Here is a 27,889-nt window from a genome sequence, read left to right as displayed (position 1 = left end):
AGCAAAAGGCTTTTACTTGAGCGGGTAATTTCCCATAATTCTGTGCGTGGCTCTGGCGCTTTTAGGAGGTGTGTGTGGCTAATTCTGGTAAGTCGTTCATTCATTAATTCTTTTGGAGAAAAACAAAATGTCGTTGTGTATGTGAAATAATATTTAATTAGTAGTTTGTTGGGAAACTGAGTGATGTTCAAGCTCCTCTGGCTACCAGGCTAAGTGTAAGCAGCGAAGTGCTAGCTCATGTTAGCTAGCCTGCAAGCTAAATAACGGAGCTAATGTTGCACAGATACCTCAGAAAAACATCCAGTCTGTGTGTAGGATTAGATTTTATTTTAGGGTGACCAGACGTCCTGGTTTTACCGGGACAGTCCCGATTTGGGGTTGTGTGTCCCGAGTCCCGACAAAAGTCTGTCAGGACACGGATATGTCCCGGTTTTCGCCACTCGCGACGTTTGCGACTGAGCAGCGTGGAGAAATGATCATTAGCGGAGAAATGGCTGCATTTACTATTTTGATGAATTGACAGGAATCGCAGGCTTCCCTGGTTACTGGCCCTGTGGCATGGGTGTTTATTTAGTCACATTATTCCAGACAACAGAACGTGTTGCCATGCAACAATAAAATAAACATTAACTGGCGCGAATGTTCTTTGTCTAGCAGCAGTAATGCCGCAGCAATTATGCCGAAAAGAAAATGTACCTTTTCCAAAGATTTCCAGGGCACCTAGCCCTTCCTCCGAGAGGCGCAGAACAATGCGCACCAAGCCTACTGCACACACTGTAAGTGCTTTGTTCCTGTACTGAGTTGGGCAGCCTATGCTGCAAATGCTGTGCGCTCCTGTGGGGGCTTTCCTCGGGCTGTCGCGAACCCGGTGGCGGCCATATTGGAAGTCAAACGTCGCTGTGTCAGTGCATTGTTGTTGCTCAGCGAAGCAAAATGCCGAATACGTGTGTCATTGTTGGCTGTAGTAGCCGGGGGGAAAGGGTGGCAAAAGCTTCCACAGACTCCCTAAAGTCGTGACAAACCAGGGAATTGCAGCACAGGAGAAAAGCGAGCGGAGGAGACGACAGTGGCTGGCTGCCATTAACCCATCAAATTTAGGACAACTTAACTGTATCCGGATTTGTTCTGATCACTTTCGCTACGTTCACACTGCAAGGCTTAATGCTCAATTCCGATTTTTTTGTGAAATCCGATTTTTTTGTGAGGTCGTTCACATTAACAAATGTATGCGACTTGTATGTGATCCTCAGTATGAACGAAAAGCGACCTAAAAGTGTTCCGCATGCGCATTGCAGGATACGACGACGTCACACGCAGTGAGCATGGCCAGTGTTTACGGAAGTAAAACCGCCCGGTTGCGGTATGACCCATCCAATCTAGCTTGAATAGCTGCATCCCCCCAAATGGAAATCAGCTCCCTAACCTCTGCGTCCTTCCATTGAGAAGATTCAGAACCTTCACAGCCCGACGCGTCCCTCGCATTGATGTCATGCGCAGGGGCGCAGATACGTTTTTTGAACTGGGAGGGACAAAAAACTGGGGGGGGACAAAGCTGCCAGCAAACCAACCCCAACCCCGATATGCCTGTCAAACTTGTTGTGGGTTACCATAGCAACCAAGCTCGAGCTCGCAACCTGTGCAGTCTGCGCAGCTCAACCAACCGAATATCAGTCTTTGTTTTATGTGAGTTGTTGCAACTATGTATACACTGCCGTGCACCTCAATAAACCGAATGGTAATTAGTCTTTTGATTTTTCCGTGAGGTTTGCCTTATGCAAAGAAAGACAGCATAGACGGTTTTTCCTCCCTGTAAGTGGGGGGGACCGAACGAGGTGAATTTAAATCTGACTCGTCCCACCCTCTATCTGCGCCCGTGATTATGCGCCATGTTGTTGTAACTTTTTTTGAGAGACCCGCCGCCTACTTCAGCGCAGAATAGTGACGTTTGTGGCTTGTTGATGACGTGTAAGTCGGATGAATGCGACCTGGCGGTTCAGACTGAAGTCGCATATGAAAAGAGCGGATAGGAATCGGAATTAGGACCACATATCCAAACGGCCTGGGTCGGATTTGAAAAAATCGGATCTGTGTCGTTCATATTGTCAATAAAAGATCGGATACAGGTCACATATGGGCGAAAAGATCGGATTTGAGTCACTTCAGCCTGTGATACAAACTATTATCTTTTCTATGTCCTTTCAGCAATGATTAATGGATATATTTGTCACATTAGGTAGCTGGGCGGCACGGTGGTGTAGTGGTTAGCGCTGTCGCCTCACAGCAAGAAGGTCCTGGATTCGAGCCCCGGGGCTGGCGAGGGCCTTTCTGTGTGGAGTTTGCATGTTCTCCCCGTGTCCGCGTGGGTTTCCTCCGGGTGCTCCGGTTTCCCCCACAGTCCAAAGACATGCAGGTTAGGTTAACTGGTGACTCTAAATTGACCGTAGGTGTGAATGTGAGTGTGAATGGTTGTGTGTCTATGTGTCAGCCCTGTGATGACCTGGCGACTTGTCCAGGGTGAACCCCGCCTTTCACCCGTAGTCGGCTGGGATAGGCTCCAGCTTGCCTGCGACCCTGTAGAAGGATAAAGCGGCTAGAGATAATGAGATGAGATGAGACATTAGGTAGCTTATGTCTACTGCAGTGCATTTGTTGCATCAAATGGCATTTAAGATCTAGGCCTAGTAATGTTTATGTACACATGCTGTTAGTACAAGTTACATACCAGGCCTACATTTTATTCACTGACTAAAATAATTGATAATTATGCGGCAACAAGTTGGGGTCAGCTTTCGGCTACATTCACACTGCAGGCTGAAGTGACTCAAATCCGATCTTTTCGCCTATATGTGACCTGTATCCGATCTTTTATTGACAATATGAACGACACAGATCCGATTTTTTCAAATCTGACCCAGGCCGTTTGGATATGTGGTCCTAATTCCGATTCCTATCCGCTCTTTTCATATGCGACTTCAGTCTGAACCGCCAGGTCGCATTCATCCGACTTACACGTCATCAACAAGCCACAAACGTCACTATTCTGCGCTGAAGTAGGCGGCGGGTCTCTCAAAAAAAGTTACAACAACATGGCGCATAATCACGGGCGCAGATAGAGGGGGGGGACTCGTCCCACCCAGATTTAAATTCACTTGGTTCGGTCCCCCCCACTTATAGGGAGGAAAAAACGTCTATGCTGTCTTTCTTTGCATAAGGCAAACCTCACGGAAAAATCAAAAGACTAATTACCATTCGGTTTATTGAGGTGCACGGCAGTGTATCACACATGCAAACTCCTCACCTTTCGGCGAAATTCGCCGTTTTGGTCCCAAAATAGGTCACTTGTGTGAATCGTGTAGATCCGAAGAGTTTTTTTTGGGGGGGGGTAGGCAGGCTACAACGTTATTGTTGCCAAACATTTCACTTACAAGGTTTACAGCCAATCGAGATAAACAGTAACACGCGCTTCTTTTCCATTGGAGTTCTGATCAAGCTGGTGCGCAACCCACTGCTGGTTGCCAGTCCTTGCTTACGAATATTCCACAGATTCAGACCGCAGAGTCACCTTTTTATAGAGAGAGCTGGCAACCTCATCTCGCGACTGGATCTGAACATACCAATGGAACAGTTTCCAGCGCGCTCGGGGGTGAATAACTGGAAAAGTCGTTGGATTTTGTTGCTGTTACGTGTTGAGGCAAGTCTTTTACAGTGCCAGAAATGTGTACATAAATGTAACTATGTCTAATATGTTTTAACATACGTGCTGAAATCAAGTTTAAGACGTAACGTTAGCTTGCTCCATAAGACGGCTACAGATGTAAATACCAGCTGCTATAGCTTACTGTCGCCAGATGTGAGAGATATGAAAACGAACACATGATCAGCTTAGTGGTGTGGTATAGAGAAATTCCCTCTTCACAATGGATGGTTTTCAAATAGTTTTTTTTTTCGAGAGCTAGAAAGCTGACTGTGTTTTTCTCCTAAAAATAAGCACCAAGCGTCTTTTCAAATCCCCATGACAACCGCTTGTTCTAGCTTGCTCTGGCTGTAGAGCGCAAGCAATGCAGGGTTTCCCATACACAGACCAGTGTGTTGCGCAGCGCCACACAATCAGACTCGCGATTTAAAAAAAAAAAAAAAAAACCCAATCGAAACATTAATGTCTGCCTGCCTCGCGCATACGACGGCGCGCGAGAGAGCGCATATGACGGAGTGTGCGAGACAAAGAGCATCCTGATTGGGTTACTCAGCAAAATAAGCCAATCAGCCTTCAGTGTGGGCGGGCTTCTCTTTTGTCGAGGACCTAAGTTTTCAGCTGAGTCAGTGCGGCCTACAGGATCGGCATGGCAGAGAGAGCGCGCGCCCCAAAAAACCAAAATACAAAACCCACTTCAGCTCAGATTACACAAAAGAATCTCCCTGCCTGATAATCTCCCTGCCTGATAATCTCCCTGCCTGATAATCTCCCTGCCTGATAATCTCCCTGCCTGATAATCTCCCTGCCTGATAATCTCCCTGCCTGATAATCTCCCTGCCTGATAATCCCTGCCTGATAATCTCCCTGCCTGATAATCTCTGTCTAATAATCTCCCTGCCTGATAATCTCCCTGCCTGATAATCTCCCTGCCTGATAATCTCCCTGCCTGATAATCTCCCTGCCTGATAATCCCTGCCTGATAATCTCCCTGCCTGATAATCTCTGTCTAATAATCTCCCTGCCTGATAATCTCCCTGCCTGATAATCTCCCTGTCTAATAAGGGTCAACAATAATGACAGTTTCGCACGATGTACTGCTTGCAGCAGTGGTTTCAGCATTGCCCATGGTGGCTTAAATGATTGTAAAGGTCATGTTGAGGTGAGGAGTGTCATTTCATGTGCATTATATTTAGGTCTACAACAGGCTGTCATGAAAAGACCAAACTTACTGAAGATTTCCATAAAGTAACAATGTATGAATATACATCATATATATCACATATACGTCATATACAAGTGTGTATCTTTTATAAATGAGGTTAGCTTATCTAATGTAGTAGTATGTTGGGGAGAATCATAGTATCGTATCTATATTTCTGATAAAATTTTAGGTATGATACCGTGTATAATTCTCCTACTTGTTGCTCATTTCATAGGGGGACGGGGGGAATTGCTGGCATGTGCCGCGCGGGAGCGTCTGCCCAAATTTTTTAGGCCGAGATGAACTTATAGTTTATTTAAAAAAAAAAATCCAATATGTAATGCCCATTGTACACGCCTGTTCTTTAATTCAAAATCACCATCTCGATCTTCAAATTGACCGTATGGTATATGTGGTATGGTATATTACACAACATCCTGTCCAGATAAAACCTAGTTAGTACACACAACAGTTGAAAGGGAAGTGATGAGTGATGTTGCATGTTGCCTGCTTAATACTGGTTGCAATTTTTTTTGTAACGTAGACTACGAAATGTACTTTTGCGCGCGTGCCGTGTGTCCGTGCGCCCTTCTCACCTTTTTCACCCCTGACCAGTTTGCATGCCTGTGTATACATAGTTGCAACAACTCACATAAAACAAAACAAAGACTGATATTCGGTTGGTTGAGCTGCGCAGACTGCACAGGTTGCGAGCTCGAGCTTGGTTGCTATGGTAACCCACAACAAGTTTGACAGGCATATCGGGGTTGGGGTTGGTTTGCTGGCAGCTTTGTCCCCCCCAGTTCAAAAAACGTATCTGCGCCCCTGCGCATGACATCAATGCGAGGGACGCTTCGGGCTGTGAAGGTTCTGAATCTTCTCAATGGAAGGATGCAGAGGTTAGGGAGCTGATTTCCATTTGGGGGGATGCAGCTATTCAAGCTAGATTGGATGGGTCATACCGCAACCGGGCGGTTTTACTTCCGTAAACACTGGCCATGCTCACTGCGTGTGACGTCGTCGTATCCTGCAATGCGCATGCGGAACACTTTTAGGTCGCTTTTCGTTCATACTGAGGATCACATACAAGTCGCATATATTTGTTAATGTGAACGACCTCACAAAAAAATCGGAATTGAGCATTAAGCCTTGCAGTGTGAACGTAGCGTTCCATTCCTTCTCACTAACAGTGTATGGATCTACATTCCCAATGAAACGTACCTTCTCAGCATAACGCTCCCGTGCCTGCTTATCCAAACTTTCACAGTAGTGCTCCATCACTTCAGATGTCTAAATTCTTTAAAAAAAAAAATCAAAGCTTCTAAGCCCTCTAACGCGGAAACGAATCGGTGAATGTTTACTCTATGATGTGTACTCTTGCTGCATTCATGTGCTATGGGAAGATGATATTTTCCAGTTGGGAAGTGGTATTTACCAGTGTGTTGTGTTCACATGCTTTTGTTGTTGTTAACAAATTAAAGATGGTGGACCAGATTCAGAATCAGGCCTGTTATTTGGCTAAAACAATTATAGATTGCCTTGTTCATCAGCTGCAGCAGGAATACGAGTTATCAGAAGTCAAAAGGTAAAAAATGCTGAATATTTCCTGATCATGACAAGTAGAGATTTTCTTAACACATTGAATGCCACGCAGTTTTTGGAAATTTGGCTGTAGCCACAATGAGAGTAGCCAGTATCTAGATCATTGTTGGCGTTCTTTGGACAGCCACAGAATATTTTGTATTAGGATAAAATATACATATTATAATAATATAATACACATAACATGACTCGTTTAAAAGGTGAGAGTCAGCTTTCCGTAGGTGAAAACCACTTCTTTTTTGGTTCATAAGTTAGTCTTGTACCGCTCGCCGCCATGTCGAAAAGGTTAAAGTTCATCTCATCTCGGCAACTCGTGTATCAAAATTTTCTACGAGTTGCCCAGTGGAAAATACCACAAGAGGGGGCGTTCATGTGTGCTTTCCATGTCGGCGTTTGGTATTTACCATAATTCCCATAGCACATGAACGCACCATCTATGCGCGCTCTGGAGCGAGTGACTTCCAAGATGGCCACGCAGACCGCATGGTTACTATTTTTAGCATCATCTCGGAGCACTCTATTGCTGAGAGAGGCCCTTCATGTAATCTTTTTTTTATTCACCTTGTTATCCCGAGATAACGACCTAATTAATTCAGGATCTCGAGGAAACAACACAACTAATTCGAGATCTCGAGAAAACAAAACAGCGGTAGAGACGAAGCCAGGCCAGTCTTCTGCGGAGGTGCCGCGGACTAATTTTAAAATGATCCCTTATTAAAAGACTTTAAGTGCCATTCCACCATTGGATGTATTCTTTAGCATAAAATACAATATATTTTATGACAACATGACTAGACAGAGAAATCTTTTAGCTTCAAAATGATATATCAAACATAATTTTTTGACAACGACAAGTATATTAATTTTGCGACCAAAGTCACCTACCCTTTTAATTTCCGCGCGGTAGTGAAACGTGATGTCATCGGCAGGTTCCCCTTCTTGTGTACCACGTCACGTGTGACGTGGCACAGATTATCAGCAATGGCGGATAGAACGCGATTTCCACTTGTCGATTGCTGTGCCGATATTCACCATCGACCGTCTCCTTTGGGCATCACTTGCTATTTTCCTTCGCTTCTTTTCCGAAGCTGACAATCGCGTTCTATCCGCCATTGCTGATAATCTGTGCCACGTCACACGTGACGTGGTACACAAGAAGGGGAACCTGCCGATGACATCACGTTTCACTACCGCGCAGAAATTAAAAGGGTAGGTGACTTTGGTCGCAAAATTAATATACTTGTCGTTGTCAAAAAATTATGTTTGATATATCATTTTGAAGCTAAAAGATTTCTCTGTCTAGTCATGTTGTCATAAAATATATTGTATTTTATGCCAAAAAATACATCCAATGGTGGAATGGCACTTTAATGCAATCTCTCCCTGTGTCAACCCCTGATCACAATATTGCCTTATTAGGTGATCGATTATTATCGATTAGTACGGGACAAATGTGTTGTATGTGTTGCAGTAGTACACATTATGCAAGCGTGTTTAACGTTAGCAAGACAGCTATTATATTGGGTAGTGGAGCTAAGTCTAACATTTGACTTGCCACGAAACACCTGCATAATGTGTACTACTGCAACACATAGAACACATTTGTCCCGCACTTGCACTTTGTTGAATTAATTCAATATCACAGTCGCCACTGAAGTCCACTCCATCCTTGTTTACCGTCAATGGATCGGTCACTCGTCAAACAGTCCGCCAAAGTCCGAGTAGGGAATGGCTGAGCGTAGCTGTAAGTCAAACACAAGTTACCCAATGGGAATGCGTTCCTGGACAGCCCACCCACACGTCAAGTTTGTGCCAAAACTGCAAGCAAAAAGTCAGGGAGCGCAAACGAGAAAGCTGGAATCACAACCAAAATAAATTACGTCAAACAAAACTAAGACGCGGAACAAAAATAAAAGGTTTCTGAAGAGTAATAGACTGATATTTTGCACGATTACACAAATAATTTGTTTGCCAGTCTAAAAAAATTTACTTTTTTTTGTATTTTGATTTGTCGTTTTTGTTTGATATTTCAAAAGTATTGTATGAACATTCTGGCACAAAATTGACTCCATAGAAAATCAGACAACAGATGTGATGATAGGGAATAGGCCAGTAGCCTAAATTTCAACTGATTTATTTCACCTTTGTGAAAATGCATTGCTTGCATATTAACATCAACATTTTATGCGATGAACTTTGTTTTTTTTTTTTTAAACAATAGGCTATGCATTGTAACAGCAACGAGCGCGTGAGCCTAATCGTTGTCACCTCTGAACCTTTACCCAAAATGCCTCTGTTTAATCGTAACCAGTGTCGGCTATTAACTATTTTGAAAACATGAACCCTGAGTTGACAACAGCATCAAACAAGTCGAGACAATCCGTGATACAGATTAAAGACACATGAAACAGATGAAAGACAACAAAAAATGTTTCAGAAACACAACCCACCCACCCTAAAGAAGATGCCATTTTATTGCATATATTTACATGATGAGGGAATTTGCTCCAGTAGCGCTTTATTTCCCGAGAGCCTGCTGTGAAACTGTGAGCAAGTATCGTCGAAATTGGCCCGGGTAATGAGCAAGGCTTTGAGAGTAGGCACGGTCATGCGATTCCTCTCATCAGTCCAGGTGTTGCTCATGTGTGAAAATATTCACTCAACTGGAGCATTGGTGCCAGGTCGGCACATGGCAAGCTGGCAAAGCTGGCTGACATTGCTGTAAGGAATCTCCCTACCCTTGAAGTGCGCCAACATCTCCTCCCAGCGCTCATGCGTGCGGCATTGTCGCGTAGTAGTTGACAGCCGCTAGCGCAAAAAAACGTTATAACGCAGCCTCTATATTGCAATACTGTACAAATAGATACATTGTAAGGTTGACTGTGCACACACGCTCATTGATGCTAAATTGCTAGAAGCTTTATTGACATCTCGTTGGCTATGTATGATCGCTGTAACCGGGACAGTTTGTTAGTGTTTGGTGTAAACCGGGACATTTCAGCGTCCCGACGGACCTTTGTCGGGACAGGGGACATGCAGCTCAAAATCGGGACTGTCCCGGTCAAACCGGGACGTCTGGTCACGTTAAGCTAGTTACTTGTACACAATAATAAGGTGTATGATGAGTAATGTTTCCTGAGGATGCCTGTGGTAATTATGGTCTGTCAGTCGAGAAGAGATCTCCGTGGAAATCAGAGATGGTGGTATGATCAGTGTTCCATAATAATGTAACTATCTCTGGGGTTTTTGGTCCCATCTGAATCCATCATGCACACGGCTGGAAAGATTGAGGAGAGACCACGTGATGTTTGCCCAGTCTTCAACTTCCCAGTATCTGAGCCTGAGCCCACTGTTGCCTCATTCCTGTTCCTGACTGAGAGGAATAGAACCTGATGTGGTCCTGTGGTGCTGTTGAAGCCCATCCACCTCAAGATTTGAGTGTCATGCGATCTGAAAGGCTTTTCTGCTCACCACGGTTGTAAACAGTGCTTAGTTGAGTTCCTGTAGGCTTCCTGCCAGCTCAAACCAGTTTGGACATGCTGTATTTGCAGAATTTTCACGCACTGGATTTTTTTTTTTTTCCCCACCATTTTGATACTGTTGTGCTTTAAAGTGATACTGACATGAACAGGTCCCTTCTGTGGGTCAATCCATGTGAAATCACCAGAGGCCTCGCTACTGACCATCTCAGATTTGCTTCATACTTAATGAATGAATGAATGAACCCTTTATTGTCACTAGTCACAAATACCAGCGAAATTAGCCATCAACCCGTCCATACATATACACATGCATACAGTTGACACAGGGGGAGTAGATGGGACAGGAAGACAGGGATGAAAAATACAGTAGTAATATGAGGGGAGGGGAGGTGAAAAAAGCAACCCCACACTATGCTCCTGTGGGGAGTACAGTGTGGGAACAATTTAAAAAAAAAACAAAACACAGTACACATGACTCGGGACTCGAGGGGGAAGGGGGTGAGGGAGAGGGCGATCATGGTAGGGGGGGAGGGGCAGAGGTATAGGTAATCCAGCGCAAACAAGCAGTCCGGTCCTGCAGCCAGACGGCGCTTCCCGACTTGTCACACTGGGGTCAAAGCGGCGGCCGTGGGAAAAGGGGGGAGGAATACGAGAGAGTCTAACAGCAGTGACCTCTGGGGGGGAATTGTTTCCCCAGCAACGGCCTTGGCCAAGGCCAGTGCTGTCTGAGGGAGCCGAAAGCAGATAAGATTGAGATTGTTTGGTCTTGGGGCGAGTAGACACATTCCTTTACACGACTACTCTGTCTGTCCATTCTGGTCTTCGAATCGAATCCATTCTCCTTTGCAAAGCTGAAAGCTTCTCCATGATGTTATCCATGTTGCGGTTCAAATTCTGAATAGCCACAGTCTGAGTGCCGACAGCTCTGCCCACTGCTTCAATCATGTCGGGCAGCTTTATGGGGCTTTGGACAGCTGTCACCGTTTTCTGATTTCCTTGATAAACCAGGGCAATGCCTAATCCAATCAGCAAAAGTCTTGTAATCATGGTTCCGAATAGGTAGATGTCTTCAATGTCCTCCACAGAAAGAACTGCCAGGCACACGACCCGCCACCGCTCCCACACATCCATTGTGTAGCCAGCTGTGAGCGTTCCGGCAGGACAGGCTGGTTCCCCCAAACCCAGGCTTCTCGAGAGAAGATTGTGTCAATTGCGTGAAGAGACCAGTTTATCAATTCCATGGTTTTTAGTTTGGAGAGCAGTGCGGAGAGAGTCTCTCAAAAGTATAGACACTAGACAGAAAAGACAGCAGAAGCAGGAAAGATAAGGGAAGGGAGAGGCAGAGAAATGCGACCGCCTTCCGTGAGAGCACGGAGCAGAAAAAAAAATTATGGAAATATTGTCAGTGTGCCCAGTAAATAGTGTACAAAATTTTAGGCTTGTACCTTCATTAGACATGCAGTTAGGTTAACGTGGGGCGGCCTTGGGCTGAAGTGCCCTTGAGCAAGGTACTTAACCCCTGACTGCTCCCCGGGCGCTGTAGTGTGGCTACCCACTGCTCTGGGTGTGTGCGCGCGCATGTGTGTTCACTGCTTCAGATGGGTTAAATGCAGAGGATGAATTTCACTGTGCTTGAAGTGTGCACGTGACAAATAACGGTTTCTTCTTTCTTCTTATTAGTTTGAGATACAGGGGCTTTAAAAAGGGGCGTGGCCCCAATTTCACTGTTGAAACGCGTGGTACAGAAAACGGACCTAACTTCCATAAGTCATTACTTTTAAACTATTCATGCAAGATAGATGAAATTTTCAAGGATTGTTCTTCAATGCCAGACACCTTTAAATACTAAAATAGAAAGTTCACAGTTCAATATTTGCCAAGTTATGGCTTGCTGAAAATCATAAAAAAATGTGCTTTGGAGCAACTTTGACGCCCCATGTCTCCACATTAAAGCACACCAGATCTTTCAAATTTTCTTATTTATTGCTCATGTTATAGTACTCTTTAGGCAACTAGGTATGTGTTCAAAAGAATTCAAACTTTCTGATTTATTAGACTTGAAAAATTAAAAAAAAACAAAAACATTTTGCGCCTATAATTCAAATGCATATTACAAATGTATGACAAGGTCTACCATAAAAATAATTATACCACTGGAAAGAGCTTGTTCTGATTAGTAGCAAAAAGTATTTAGTCAGCCACCAATTGTGCAAGTTCTCCCACTTAAAAAGATGAGAGAGGCCTGTAATTTTCATCATAGGTACACTTCAACTATGAGAGACAGAATGGGGGAAAGAATCCAGGAAATCACATTGTAGGATTTTTAATGAATTAATTGGTAACTTTCTCGGTAAAATAAGTATTTGGTCACCTACAAACAAGCAAGATTTCTGGCTCTCACAGACCTGTCACAACTTCTTTAAGAGGCTCCTCTGTCCTCCACTCGTTACCTGTATTAATGGCACCTGTTTGAACTCGTTCAGTCACACTCCAAACTCCACTATGGCCAAGACCAAAGAGCTGTCAAAGGACACCAGAAACAAAATTGTAGACCTGCACCAGGCTGGGAAGACTGAATCTGCAATAGGTAAGCAGCTTGGTGTGAAGAAATCAACTGTGGGAGCAATTATTAGAAAATGGAAGACATACAAGACCACTGATAATCTCCCTCGATCTAGGGCTCCACGCAAGATCTCACCCCGTGGGGTCAAAATGATCACAAGAACGGTGAGCAAAAATCCCAGAACCACACGGGGGGGACCTAGTGAATGACCTGCAGAGAGCTGGGACCAAAGTAACAAAGGCTACCATCAGTAACACACTACGCCGCCAGGGACTCAAATCCTGCAGTGCCAGACGTGTCCCCCTGCTTAAGCCAGTACATGTCCAGGCCCGTCTGAAGTTTGCTAGAGAGCATTTGGATGATCCAGAAGAGGATTGGGAGAATGTCATATGGTCAGATGAAACCAAAATAGAACTTTTTGGTAAAAACTCAACTTGTCGTGTTTGGAGGAGAAAGAATGCTGAGTTGCATCCAAAGAACACCATACCTACTGTGAAGCATGGGGGTGGAAACATCATGCTTTGAGGCTGTTTTTCTGCAAAGGGACCAGGACGACTGAGCCGTGTAAAGGAAAGAATGAATGGGGCCATGTATCGTGAGATTTTGAGTGAAAACCTCCTTCCATCAGTAAGGGCATTGAAGATGAAACGTGGCTGGGTCTTTCAGCATGACAATGATCCCAAACACACCGCCCGGGCAACGAAGGAGTAAGAAGCATTTCAAGGTCCTGGAGTGGCCTAGCCAGTCTCCAGATCTCAACCCCATAGAAAATCTTTGGAGGGAGTTGAAAGTCCGTGTTGCCCAGCGACAGCCCCAAAACATCACTGCTCTAGAGGAGATCTGCATGGAGGAATGGGCCAAAATACCAGCAACAGTGTGTGAAAACCTTGTGAAGACTTACAGAAAACGTTTGACCTCTGTTATTGCCAACAAAGGGTATATAACAAAGTATTGAGATGAACTTTTGTTATTGACCAAATACTTATTTTCCACCATAATTTGCAAATAAATTCTTTAAAAATCACAGACAATGTGATTTTCTGGATTTTTTTTTCTCATTTTGTCTCTCATAGTTGAAGTGTACCTATGATGAAAATTACAGGCCTCTCTCATCTTTTTAAGTGGGAGAACTTGCACAGTTGGTGACTGACTAAATACTTTTTTGCCCCACTGTACGTATGTTAAACATATACACAGTCATTGGTATTTACAGATTAGTCATAATTTGCAAGTAGAAAATATGTGGACAGCCGATGTCGCATTACAATTTTTTCATGTTTATTACATTTGTTACATACTGAGCAATTTAAACCAGTCCATTGGTTTTGAGATGTTTGCTTGGTCTTCTGTGCGCTGTATTAGTTCACAGTTGTGCAGATTTTACATTTCACTCCCTTGCACTTTTTTCAGATGGGACAACTGTTGGTTTACATTTTAAAATATTGACCATGGAGATTTTGCTGTCTGCTAAAACCACTTGATGTGAGGTTTGTTCTGATATTTACCTCCGCCAAAGAGGTTATGCTTTCGGTAGCGTTGGTTTGTCTGTTAGCAACATTTACGGAAAAAGTTAAGAACGGATTGCTCTGAAATGTTTTCCAGGTGTGAGACTGGGCACAAGTAACAATCCATTAAATTTTGGCGGTGATCCCGGAATTTTTTAAAGGATTCTTGGCGGAGGTCTGCACTCTCCGAGTGCTTTTCTAGTTTCTACATTGCTCTTATAACGCAAATGACATGCTTTAACATGTTAATAAAATGTTAAACTAATCTCTGGTTTCAGTCCAGATGCTTTCAAACTGGCAGTGCCGGGGGGTCGTGATAAAAATCGATATCGTTCAATATGGGAAAATAAATCGTGATAACTTTTTTTGCCATATCGCCCAGCCCTAGGCAGTAGCCACAAAAATGAAGCATAATCCAAGAAAGAACAATTTAAACATCACAGAAGTAAAATATACCAAGTGTCTGTACTTTATATTATTCTACTCTTAACAGTTTTCGAAACTGAAACCTCTGAACCGAGGCTGACATACACACGCTGTCGCCATGACCAAAACTCTTATTTCCTGGAAAAGGCCCGGCGCTGGAGCTCAGTGGGCTCAATACTCTTTTCGACAACTTCCTGTAACAACTCAGAAGTGCATCACAAACGCTTTGTCAACTGAGATTTGGTAGACCACCAGCTAAAGTTTTGAATAACTAACGAGGCGGATGTGACATAACGTGAAACCCAGCAACTGGCTAGTGTTACTGTTGCCCCTTTTCCACCAAAGCAGTTCCAGGGCTGGTTCGGGGCCAGTGTTTAGTTTGGAACCGGGTTTTCTGTTTCCACTGACAAAGAACTGGCTCTGGGGCCAGAAAAACCGGTTCCAGGCTAGCACCAACTCTCTGCTGGGCCAGAGGAAAGAACCGCTTACATCAGCGGGGGGGCGGAGTTGTTAAGACCGACAACAATAACAAGACCACGAAAGATCGCCATTTTTAAGCGACGGGAAGCAGCAGCTGTACAAACGCGAAGTCATTTATTATTATTGTTGTTGCTGCTGCTTCTTCCGCGTTGTTTTTGCTTCGATATTCGCGCCAAGGTTTATGCAAACGTAGCGACGTAACTGACGTATACAGCGACGTAATGACGTGTCTTCTCTTAGCACCGCGAGCGATGGAAAAGCAAGCTGGTTCTCAGCTGGCTCGCAAGTTGAACGAGTTGTGCACCAGCACTGGCCCCGAACCAGCCCTGGAACTGATTTGGTGGAAAAGGGGTAAGTCTGGAGACCCTGTCAAATGAGTGCTTTAAACCTTCGAAACTTCAGAATCACTTGGTGCAAAAACATCCGACAGATGCCAAAAAAACAGTAGATTTCTTCAGACGCAAAGAAGAGCATTTGGTCAGGCAATCTGCTGCATTCACCCAGCAAGCTACTGTCCCTGAGCGGGCCCTGAAGGCATCATTTTTAGCCTCGTACCACATTGCTCGTGCTAAAAAACCTCACTCAATTGGAGAAGATTTGATTTTACCAGCCACCAAAGACATGGTCCAAGAATTGCTTAGTGAGGATGCTGCCAAAAAAAAAATTGATGCTGTCCCACTCTCTGATAACACCGTGAGCCGACGGATTGGTGACATGGCTCAAGACGTATCTGCTCAGCTGTTGGAGCAGGTGAGAGCCAGCGAATACTTCGCACTTCAGCTGGATGAGAGCACAGATTTATCTAATGAGGCCCAACTGCTTGTGTACATCAGATTTATTTCACAGGAAAGATTTGTGGAGGAAATACTATTTTGTAAAGCACTTGAAAGAAGAATTACTGGGAAAGACATTTTTCAAGTTTTGGATGATTACATCGAGTCTAACGGATTGGACTGGACCCGTTGTGTGGGGGTGTGTTCGGACGGAGCCGCAGCAATGACCGGGAAGATCAGTGGAGTGACCGCTCTCATTAAGCAGAAGGCCCCGCATGTAGTGGCCACACACTGCATGCTCCATCGCGAGGCACTGGTCGCAAAAAGGACGGATAACGAGTTGAATCAGGTACTACAGGAGGTTATACAGTTTATTGTTCAGTGCGAAAATATTTGTGTTGAAAACATGTTAGTTAATAATATTCTTATGCTAAACAAATGTAACAATTATTGACTACTGAGTAAAAGTAAGAGAAAACATTCTAAAAGTTGATGTTTCTTTACATATTTTGTAGCATTGTCTGTGGGTTTGCAAAGGGGGTCCCCGGCCAGAAGCTAATGCTGTTTGGGGGGCCTTGGCATGGAAAAGTTTGGGAACCCCTGGTCTAGTCCATTTATTTCAAATGGTGAACCGAATTGTACACACTCACTGGCCATTTTAATAGGAACACTTGTATGTGCATGCGCTATTGTTACACTCATTCTTACAACACGATGACGTAGTGGCTCCTGCCTCTATTAGACAGTAGCCACAAAAATAGTAAGAGAATGGAAAACAAGCTAAAATAGAATAAAACAAAATACAAGAATACAAGTTACAATGCAGAGCGAGGAATTCATCAAAAGCCTCAAATTTGATTGAATAAAAGGCAGCGGCAAAGAAGAACGTATACAGCCTTGATTTAAAAAAAACTGAAAGATGCAGCAGACACAAAGTACTTTGTATTTATTAATGTGGGAAATACGCTCAGTATGATATGTATTTATCACAAAAATACATGCATGTATTTATTTTGAAAACCCACTAGCCGACTGATCTGGCACGTTTTAAAGGGGCACTGAAGTCATTTTAAAACTTGCTTTATTTACTAATTAACGTGTTATTCAATTATGTTTTCGGTTTTAGTAACCTTATATTGTGACTCGTATTGGCAACTAATTGCAATTAAATATTATACTTATTGGCCTGGCGGCACAGTGGTGTAGTGGTTAGCTCTGTCCCCTCACAGCAAGAAGGTCCGGGTTCGAGCCCCGTGGCCGGCGAGGGCCTTTCTGTGCGGAGTTTGCATGTTCTCCCCGTGTCCGCGTGGGTTTCCTCCGGGTGCTCCGGTTTCCCCCACAGTCCAAAGACATGCAGGTTAGGTTAACTGGTGACTCTAAATTGACCGTAGGTGTGAATGTGAGTGTGAATGGTTGTCTGTGTCTATCACTACGTTTACATGCACATAGAGAGAATCGAATTTCTGCCGTTGCTCGACTGAAATCGAAGTTCAAAATGCCATGTATACACCTTAATTCGGCTGAAATTGAACCGAACTTGATTTCTCGGAATCGAGCTACACAACCTAGTTTATGCGATTTCTGCCGAGCTACTTTGTGCATGTATACCCTATCGAGCTAGTTGTCGAGCTACTTCCGGAAGTGACGAGTGACGAGACCACAAGCAGGAAACACAACAGCCTCGGTCGGCATGACAACGAATCATGACAACGGCATGAATCTTTTCTTTTTGTGGCATTGTTTGCACTGTTAAAATTTAGCTCACTTACTGTATCACCAAATACATCTGTACAGCTGTTGCATAGCTGTGAATTGTGTACATAAACAAGTCATTGTATTTGTGTGTGTGTGTGTGTATTTTTTATATATATATATATATATATATATATATGTCCAACATCTGAAGAATGTCAATAAAAACAAAACAATTGAACTTTTTGTGTGTTTATTAAGACATAAGTTAAATTGTAAGCAAAAAAAAAAAAAAATTTTGTAAGCAAAAAATGGACTTTAGAAAAATATTATTGTGCAAAATAAGTTGTCTTACAAAACAGTGGTCTGCGCCGGACAGTTTGTAGCCATAGTCTGTTAGAGCAAGCCTAACAGCTTGAGCACGGAACTGCTAGTGTTGCCAGATTGGGGGTTTTAAGTGCATTTTAGCGGATTTGAATATGTTTTGGGCTGGAAAACGTCAGCAGTATCTGGCAACACTATAGCTCTTCTTCATGACGACAACCGGAAGTGTACCAACACGATGGGGCGTGTAGCGCCACGTGTGGCTCGGGTGCACGATGCACCTCGCACAATAGCCCGATTTCACTTGTGCATGTAGGATTGGATTTCTCTGGCACCCCTGCTGGGACCCTTTGCTCGATTACCGACAGCAGCTCGATTTGGACGTGCATGTAAACGTACTGTATGTGTCAGCCCTGTGATGACCTGGCGACTTGTCCAGGGTGTACCCCGCCTTTTGCCCGTAGTCAGCTGGGATAGGCTCCAGCTTGCCTGCGACCCTGTAGAACAGGATAAAGCGGCTACAGATGATGAGATGAGACTTATTGGCCTATTGTAGTTCGTCTGGTCCACGGCCGGCATTGCTTATCCGTGCGATTTTCACGAGACTTGTGTGAGACTTCGAAACATGAAGTGTCAGCACCGCCATTTTGAAAACTGTTTTCCAAACTAAATATGGCACAAAAACAAGTTGAAATGACAATCACGGCCTACTTTTTTCAAACTTTCCTGATTGCTATCAAAACAAACAAAACTTCTGGCTTGATTACATCAGCATTCGAAAGAGGGCGCGCAAGTCTTTTGAAAAGCCCTGTGTCTGAAATCGCTCCCTACTCACTATATAGGGCACTATATAGTGGGGACACCATTTTGTAGTGCTGTCTGTGCTGAAAGAAATCAGATTAAAAGTCTCAAATTTGATTTAACAAAAGGCAGCAGCAAAGAAGAAAGTATTCAGCCTTGATTTAAAAAAAAAAAAAAAACCTGAAAGATGCAGGTACTTCATATTTATTAATGTGGGAAATACGCCCAGTATAATATGTATTTATCACAAATACATGCATTTATTATTTTGAAAACCTACCAGCCGACTAATCTGGCATGTTTTAACTGTGCGCCAGTAATGACGTAAATACCAGCGCGACAGACTCGTGTCCAAAAGCGTTTTCTTCATCTATATAGTAATTCCTTATATAGGGAGTAGTGAATGAGTAAGCGATTTCGGACACAGGGAACATTGGCAGACGTTGGAAAACATGCTGTACGTTTTACTTCCGTCCTACGATGTCTCGCACAGGTCTTGACGAATCTCATTTACGGCCGTTGCTTTAACATATGGACTGATGTTACAAAGCATATTCCAAACACTCATAACTTGCTATAGTGGTGACAAAATAGCTATCAAAAATGCATTCCTATGTTTAATAAAATGAGAAACAGAATTTTGATAAAAATTTACCTTCAGTTCTCCTTTAACAGTAATAGTGGTGTACAAATAAATATAGTGTACAAAATTTTAGGCTTGTACCTTCATTAGTTTCTGAGATATAGGGGCTTAAAAAAAGGGGCGTGGCCCCAATTTCACTGTTGAAACTAGCTCTGACAGTTCACATAAAATTGTTTTAGCAGACAGCAAATCTCCATGGTCAGTATTCAAAAACGTAAACCAACAGTTGTACCAATTGAAAAAAAGTGCAAACGTATTAACATAAATCAGTCAGTACCATGCGAGGCCTATATGCTGAATCGGGTGCACATCATTCAGGATCTATTGTTAGGTTTTTTGCCAGAAAGACAAGTCTGTCCACAGCATCTGGCTTTAGAGCTGCCCTGTGACAGGTAACAATATTGCCACCTGTGCTAAAAGCGCTCTCTGAGGGCGAGCTGGTGGCAGGGATGCAAAGGTACCGCTTTGCCAGAAGGCTCACTCTGGGATATGCTGTGCAGTGGGTCTTCCACCATCCCAGGGGATTGGTTTCACTGTCTGCATTTGGAGCTTGCAGGTAACTGTTCAATTCAGCCTCAACAGCCTGCTGGTCTGTTAGACCAGAAGTAGCAACTGGCCTTTTGAAAAAGCTGCCAAGTGTCTTTTTCTGCATTATGACTGGTGCAGTTGAAGTCGACGCTTCTGATGGAGTAGTAGGGCTAGACTGTGAGGTCCTCCATTCATCCAGTATCTGACAGGGTTCCTACGCAGTATGGAAAAGTATGGAATTTGATTTTAGTATTTTCCAGGTCTGGAAAAGTATGGAAAATGGAAATTAGGGTATGGAGAAATGTTTCCAGACCTTTGCCGCTACATAGTAAAATGAAGCTCAACATTCCGACATTCAGTTGAATTTTGCCAAAGAAATGTGTTGAAATGCAGAGGGAGGGAAACGGGTGTTCTGTTGTACTGGCATGCGCTCCGCCACACCCCCTGAACCTGCTTGCTTCTTGCAAGACTTTGGACAAGACGCAGGAAAACCCCCTGCTACAAAACGCCTCTTGAACACGCGTGAACACACATCATAGCTCCAGTCAGTGTAAAAATGCTTATGGCTTATTTGGCAGCGTTGCCAGAATTTGCTAGAAAAATAAGGCACATAGACCCTGAAAACAAGCGACCCAAGACAAAAAAAACTGCAAAGTTTTTTTTCTTTGTTTGTTTTTTGTAAAGCCTTTACCCTGTTTAAAACAAACAAAGAAAAAAAACTCTCATATATACTAACCCTGATTAACCTGTATACCCTGTATGCCCCCACATTTTGTATGCTGCTGAATCTGTCCTTTTTTCAGTAGCTTTGTATAAACAATAACCGCTAAATGTAATGCAGTGTTATGTAAGGTGATCGCCTAGGCATTCTCATTGTGAAAAGTAAGTCACATGTACATGGACTGGCATTTAATGTTGTATTTGTTCCTTTCTATTTGTTTTTTGTCTGTTCATATTCTTTTTGGGGGAGTAAAGTCAGTTTAAAAATGCCGTTAAATGCATAGGCCTATTGAGGTATTTCACTCACGTGACCAAGTCATGTGATGCTGCCATTTTGGACGGCACGGCTCGAATCAGTTTGAATGCGAGGAAGGCGACAAACGAAAAACATAAAAGAAAAAGGAGCGAGATGCAGAAAACACCTTCACTATCCAGCGACGTAGGGCATTTACAGGGCGAGCAGAGGGAGAGGTATTTGCAAAAATTGAGGTTAGCAGGCTTAGAGAACGACGTTTACCTGCTTCCACCAGGATTGTTCACTGACGTACGGAAGTACACGCAGCCCTCGTCTTTACCTGACTTCGGCCCACATGATCTGTATACCTATGTCGTTAAAAACCCATCGCCATACACAGGTATTGATCTGAAAGCGTATAAGAGTTTGGATGCCTACAAATATTTTGTGTCAGGCTGGGTAACATGCCTACATCAGCGGGTCGTCCCTGGAGCCGGTGGTCGCCATCTTATTACAGCTAAGGTTTGTTCACATTTTCATTTACTTTCGGTCCTCAGGATAAACAAAATGTTATTAAATGTCATTGAAATAACTTCTTAGTCTGTTGAAACATGGCCCGTTATAAATTTGCTGTTACCAGGCAATGACCAAGAACTGTATTATTAGGGTCGGTGTAGTTGTAGTAGTGTATTAGCAACTAGCTGTTAGCACTAGCTAATGTCAACAACATAGTAGCTGGTATGTTACTGTAGCAATATTTACATTCAGTCATTTGGATGACTGTTAAAACCTTTCAGTCTCAAGTTTTTCCTTTACTGGATTTACTAGTTTACTGAGCTAGCGCGCTCGGCCAAGCCGGGAGCCGTCGCGCGCTCGCCGGCCAAGCCGGGAGCCGTCGCGCGCTCGCCGGCCAAGCCGGGAGCCGTCGCGCGCTCGCCGGCCAAGCCGGGAGCCGTCGCGCGCTCGCCGGCCAAGCCGGGAGCCGTCGCGCGCTCGCCGGCCAAGCCGGGAGCCGTCGCGCGCTCGCCGGCCAAGCCGGGAGCCGTCGCGCGCTCGCCGGCCAAGCCGGGAGCCGTCGCGCGCTCGCCGGCCAAGCCGGGAGCCGTCGCGCGCTAGCTCAGTAAACTAGTAAATCCAGTAAAGGAAAAACTTGAGACTGAAAGGTTTTAACAGTCATCCAAATGACTGAACGTAAATATTGCTACAGTAACATACCAGCTACTGTTGTTGACATTAGCTAGCTTGCCGTCCAAAATGGTGGACACCGGGCGTCACGTGACCCTGTGACGTCAGGTGAAATACCTCAATAGGCCAAGTTTAATGACCTTGAGGTTATCAGAGGTCATATGTCGTTTTACAAATGAAAAATGAATTCGGCACCCAAACATTTAACAAACACGGCCATTTGCTAACTTCATTAATCATTTTAGTACATTTCATTCCTTACAAAGCTGAGAAACTGGGTTCAGCTGAGACGTTTACAGGCCCAAAGTTCAATGACCTCTAGAGGTCAACAGAGGTCAGATAGAGCTCGGCATATTGCAGATTTGAATTCGGCACACCCAAATTGACAAAATAAGACTGTTTGCCGACTTTGTCTCAAAAATGCCTTTAACTCCTTAAATAAGCACTTTTTTGAATTTTGATACCAGTCTATTATAACTCAGGCCAAAATAAAATAGTTTTTGTTCCAATTCGGCAATACTGAATACCAACCTCCCCAAAAGCACAGTGTAGCACAGAGACGCTCAGCGTAGACAACTGTCATGGAAAGTAGTCACTAGACTGCAGTGCAGTCAATGTACCAGAACAGTGCTAGTGTAGATCTACTCTATTTTATTACCTGAAGGCCAAAATAAAATATTTTCCCAGCTACCTAAGAGTACCTACCCATGGTTCAAGCCTGTATTTGTCATTGTTTTCAAGCATTTTCAACACTCGGGAGTAATGGAGTATGTGTATAATAGAGTGCACCATTTGTCTGCCAGATTGCTTTATTTTCACAGAGTCATAGAGAAGAGTGAAATTATTTAGGTGTCCATATTATTTTAAAACCTTTTCAGGATTGTAAAGTACCACAAAGGAATACTGCATTAATACCATAATATTTCGAGGTAAATTGCCGTGTTATGACATGACTGGGCTTGTCTGTATTCCTTTGGTAGTGATGGAAAATAATGTTTATAAGTCCTGGCTTCAGACGCTGTGCGCACACTTGCGGTTTCTGGAGATTCCCTTATCTGCGTCACAACAAGGCGCCGCAGTTCTCGTCTGCTCGATCGTGCCGCTTTGGTGTGGGTTTTTTTTTTCTTTTCCCACTTTATCATCAGTCACATTGTGGGTGAAAAGTTATCATAACTATCTTTATTTTCTAAGAGTCCTGTTCTTGGCTGCAGGAGTGGAACCCAATGTGCTCTTCTGCACTTGTATGCTGAGATGCTTTTCTGCTCAGCATGGTTAAAAGTAATTATCTGAGTTGCTATATCCTTCCTGGCATCTCAAACCATTCTGGCCATTTTCCTCTGACCTCTTTTATTAACACCACCCACAAAACAGTCGCTCACTCGATGTGTTTTTTGTTTTTCACACCATTCTGCGTAAACTCTCAAGGCTGTTCTGTGTGAAAACCTCGAAAGGTTGGCAGTTTCTGAAATGCTGAAACCAGATTATCTGGCACCAACACCCATGCCACAACGAAAGTCACCAGCAATCAGTTTTTCCTGTTCTGATGTTTGACGTGAACTTTAACTGAAGTTCTTAATTTGTATGTGCGTGATTTTATGCATTGTGCTGCTGGCACATGATTGGCTGACTTCAATAATTGAATAAAAGAGGTGTAATGGTGTTCCTAATTTTGTGTGTGTGAGATATATAATGTGTGTGTATCTCACACACACACACACACACACACACACACACACACACACACACAACTCCTCTATTATTATGTTTCAATCAGAAGCCAGCTACTTGGGTAAGCAGTATTTGCACACTACCAAGAAAAAAAACTTATATATATATATATATATATATATATATATATATATATATATATATATATATATATGAGTGATTCCACACTTATGGGTACTGAAATGGGGACATGAACTTATTCACCTAAAACCATTTCTTTTTTTACCATCAGGTCACAAAACATGTAATCTTTAATGAATATGTTAAAAGATAACTTTAATTTTCTGAGATGTAATAAAAACATATTTATATGCCAAAGTCAAGCCTATGAGTTCCAAAATGATGTCTGTTACATTACTTCTGTTACGATTGTCCATCTCACGTCTGTTACAAATTAATTACAATCTAGCTCTATACCATGTTAATCTTATTGAAAGAATGTGTATGTTTATTCTACTACACATGTTTATTAATTATATTTGCTAAAACATCACCTTCCTATGTTTCAAAAAGTAATTCTACATTGTTAAAATTGAGAATATATATGTCCACAACACTTCTGTTACGTTCTGACTTTGGCATATGTTTTTATTACATCTCAGAAAATTAAAGTTATCTTTTAATTAACATATCATTCATTAAAGATTACATGTTTTGTGATCTGATGGTAAAAAAAGAAATGGTTTTAGGTGAATTTTTAAAAATAAGTTCATGTCCCCATTTCAGTACCCATAAGCGTGGAATCACTCATATATATAAAATTTGAAATGTATCTGCTCTTAGAAATGCTTTATTCAGATTACATTTGAAGGTTGTATTATATGTTTCCTTTTGGTATTTGTCATTCAACCTGTTAAATGTCTGTCATCTTACTTGTATTCAGAAAGTGCTCAGATCACAAAGATGTATCGTCCGAAACCGACTCTGAAAGACAGACAGCACTTGTATAAGCTGATCATCAGCCAGCTGCTGTATGACGGTTACACCAACATCGCCAACAGCCTCATAAACGAAGTGAAGCCGCAGAGTGTGGTGTCTCCATCTGAGCAACTTATGCAACTCGCAAAGATCGGTAAGATACCTCTATAAAAGACGCATTGTTTACTGCCCTTCAGCTGGAAAAACATTTCCTTTTATTCATCATGGTCCACAAACTTTTGGCCATTATAAAGTGGATAGAAAAGTCTACACACCCCTGTTAAAGCAAGTTTTTGTGAAGTAAAAAATGAAACTTAGCTAAACGATGTCAGAACTTTTCCCAGCTTTAATGTGAAATTGCAGTCTATCAGCGTGGCACATCTTGACTTGGCAATGTCTTCCCACTGTTTCTTCCAAAAACATTCTAGAGTTGTCAGATTCTGAGGGCATCTCCTGTGCACAGCTCATTTCAGGTCACCCCACAGATTTTTAGTTGGATTCAGGTCTGGGTTCTGGCGAAGCCAACTAACATTGATTTTTCTTCTGGTGACTCCATTGCTTTGTTGATTTATGTATGGTTTTGATCATTTGTCATGCTGAAAGGTGAAATTCCTCTTCATTTTCAACTTACCAGCAGATGTCTGAATGTTTTGCACTAAAGTCGACTGGTATTTGGAGCTATTCATGATTCTCTCCACACTGATAAATGGTCTAGCTCTGGCTGAAGAAAAGCAGCTGTCGAGCATGATGCTGCCACCACCATGCTTCACCATGGGTATAGTGGAATTTTGGTGATTTTTTTTTTTGGGGGGGGGGTGTCTCCCTTTTCTTTTGTGCCAAGTATCTTTTGGGATTTTACCCTTTGGAATTATTCTCATCAAACCATAATGCATTTTGCCATGTGATTTTAGTTGAGCTTGGATTTTTTATTTATTTATTTATTTTTATTTATTTATAAATCCTTTTTGTAAATTTTGGAGGGACGTCCTGGTTTTGGTGATGCCACTGGGATGCTCCATTTCTTTGTACTTGCTGATGGCCTTCACGGTATTCCTGGTAATTGTAATGTTTTGGAAAAAATTTTTTTATACACCTCTTCTGATCAATAGCATTCGAAAAGTGATCGATACCATAGAGGCTTTGGAAGCTGCCTGCCTCTTATTTTTTTTTTGGGTGGACCATAACGTCAGCAGTCAGATGAAACCAAGGTGGTGTTTACATTAGACCGTATCAGCGGATCATCAGATTAACGTTTTTAAAACGATTCGCGTGCACACAGCAACGCCAATACACGGATACGCTAATCACATGACTAATTAGACGGCACGCAAGTTGAAATGTCAGTGCAGCTCAGCGCTTCCTCCTCAGCAGCTGCGCTCCAAACCAATCTGCCCTGAACAGCGAGTGCCCTCTGGAGGGTGCGCACTCCGGCCCTGCGCAGCTCACAGAGCGCGCGAGTGAAGCGCACGAGCAGTGATTCAGGACTGAGCTGCTGTGTGTGTGATCCCAGTGCATATCGGGCATGCGCAAGTCACTCACCACTTGCAAGTGGAAGGATGGCAAGCCTAAAGACAATCATAACTACACAATGGGCAGTATTTGCATCTTACCATGAACAACATTAAGAATGGCAAAGCATTATATTCGTACTTTTATACTCTTTTTAATGAAAATCAAAAAGGTGATACAAGGCGGAAACAATAGCAGGAAGTGAAGTCCGTGCCGTTTTTCAGCAGTCGCGTCACATGACCAAGGTGGCATGAACAACGTCAGCGAATCAGGAAGGTGGATGTCACAGTGACGTTGTCCAATGACGACGTCAGCTAGAGCTCAGCACTGCGTTTCCTCGTATCTCAGTGTTTACACAGCACCGGATCAGATACGAACTGGGTTGAATACGTGGGCCCTGGCGGATTCAAGTTGTTCCGCCTGTGGAGTCGTTTCCCGGCATTTCAATGTGAACGGACGGTGCATCCGCGACGAAAACGAGACGGATACGGTCTAATGTAAACACCACCCAAGATGATGTCAAGAAAATCCTACCAAAACAGCTGGTCGTTATTTGGCAGGGATGTGATTTCTTCTGGATTAATCCAGAATTCTGGATTTTCCGACCTGAAAATGTGACTTATGTGAACCATGAGCATCTGATCACCTGGGGGGTGAGCTGATGCATCTGTAGACTGAAGTATATGAATATTTCCTTCTAAATATCCATGAGGAAGTTTGATTTCAACTCGAGCTAAACATGCCCAATTCCACACCTCCAGACATATGGGGGGTGTATTACGTGCAGTGCAGCCCCCCCCCCAACACCATACACTTGGATGCACTTACCCAGTCATGCTCAGTGGTAGCCTACATCATCAGTTGACAAGAGCACCATTTCAGATCGGATAATTCAGGTGTGCAGTGCCAGAGTGCCTAATCAGGAGAATTCCTGGCGGCTTGCAGGTTGGCGATGCAATAAATTTAACGTTAGTCATAACTTGGAAGTTGCAGCATAGGCTCCAGGCAGCTGCATTCTGAGCCGGATACTCATTTATACAGACACGCACCCCCTAACAGGACACAGTGAGAGCAGCCTTCCAAGATCCCTACTGGCCAACTGATTCCTGGTCACGTGACTCGTTTATAGGGCTGGGTTCAAAAGATCGATCCACGATCCGATATCGATTCATGTTCAAAAAATACAAGATCGATTCAAAAATGTGTGGCTCGATCTCTTCCAGGTGGCTATAGGCACTATTTTCTCGACCGCGCAAGGACCGCTATAAAAAGCGGGTGCCGACAAACGAAACCGAAACTTAAGAACGCGAGATGGCTGAAGCTGCACAGCTAAAATCACCGCCTGGCCTGAAAGCTTGATGTATGGCATTACTTTGGATTCAAACGTTACGAGGACAGAGACGAAGTCGACAGAACAAAAGCAGTGTGCAAACTGTGCCACATAGAGGTAAAATATAGTGGCAATACAACCAATCTCCGCAACCACTTATCCAGGCACCACGCCGACACAGTTTCAGCTAAACCTGCGGCGAATCAAACTGCACTGGAGAAGGCATTTGGTGTTAAACTACATGCACAAACACATGTTGGGCTGTTCCTGTCAATAGGGACAGTTTTTACTTTAAAGTGACAATCCAGCAATATCTAATGGCCCTTTTCCACTACCCTTTTTCAGCTCACTTCAGCTCGCTTCAGCCCGACACGGCTCGCGTTTCGACTACCAAAAACCAGCACGACTCAGCTCGTTTCAGCCCTGCTTAGCCCCTAAAACTCGCACCGTTTTGGAGTGGGGCTGAAGCGAGCCAAGCCGTGCCGAGTGAGGTTGGGGGCGTGAGCAGACACTCCCCTGTGCACTGATTGGTGAGGAGGAGTGTCCTCAC

At 43.4% G+C, this 27,889-nt stretch overlaps 1 protein-coding gene across 1 annotated transcript in view; it reads left to right on the top strand.

The window, feature by feature from the left end:
• Positions 1-27,889, top strand: part of cstf1 (cleavage stimulation factor, 3' pre-RNA, subunit 1) — a 39,167-nt gene continuing 11,278 nt past the window's right edge. The window contains exons 1-2 of the mRNA XM_060909890.1: positions 1-87; positions 24,466-24,654. Coding sequence (XP_060765873.1) covers positions 24,486-24,654 — 169 coding nt within the window. The 5' untranslated portion in view covers positions 1-87; positions 24,466-24,485. The remainder of the gene's footprint in view (positions 88-24,465; positions 24,655-27,889) is intronic.

This window comes from Neoarius graeffei, chromosome 26 (assembly GCF_027579695.1).
Source record: "Neoarius graeffei isolate fNeoGra1 chromosome 26, fNeoGra1.pri, whole genome shotgun sequence".
Classification (NCBI taxonomy): Eukaryota; Metazoa; Chordata; class Actinopteri; order Siluriformes; family Ariidae; genus Neoarius; species Neoarius graeffei.
The sequence above is the reverse complement of the archived record's forward strand: the minus strand, read 5'-3'. Positions and strand labels throughout refer to the sequence as shown.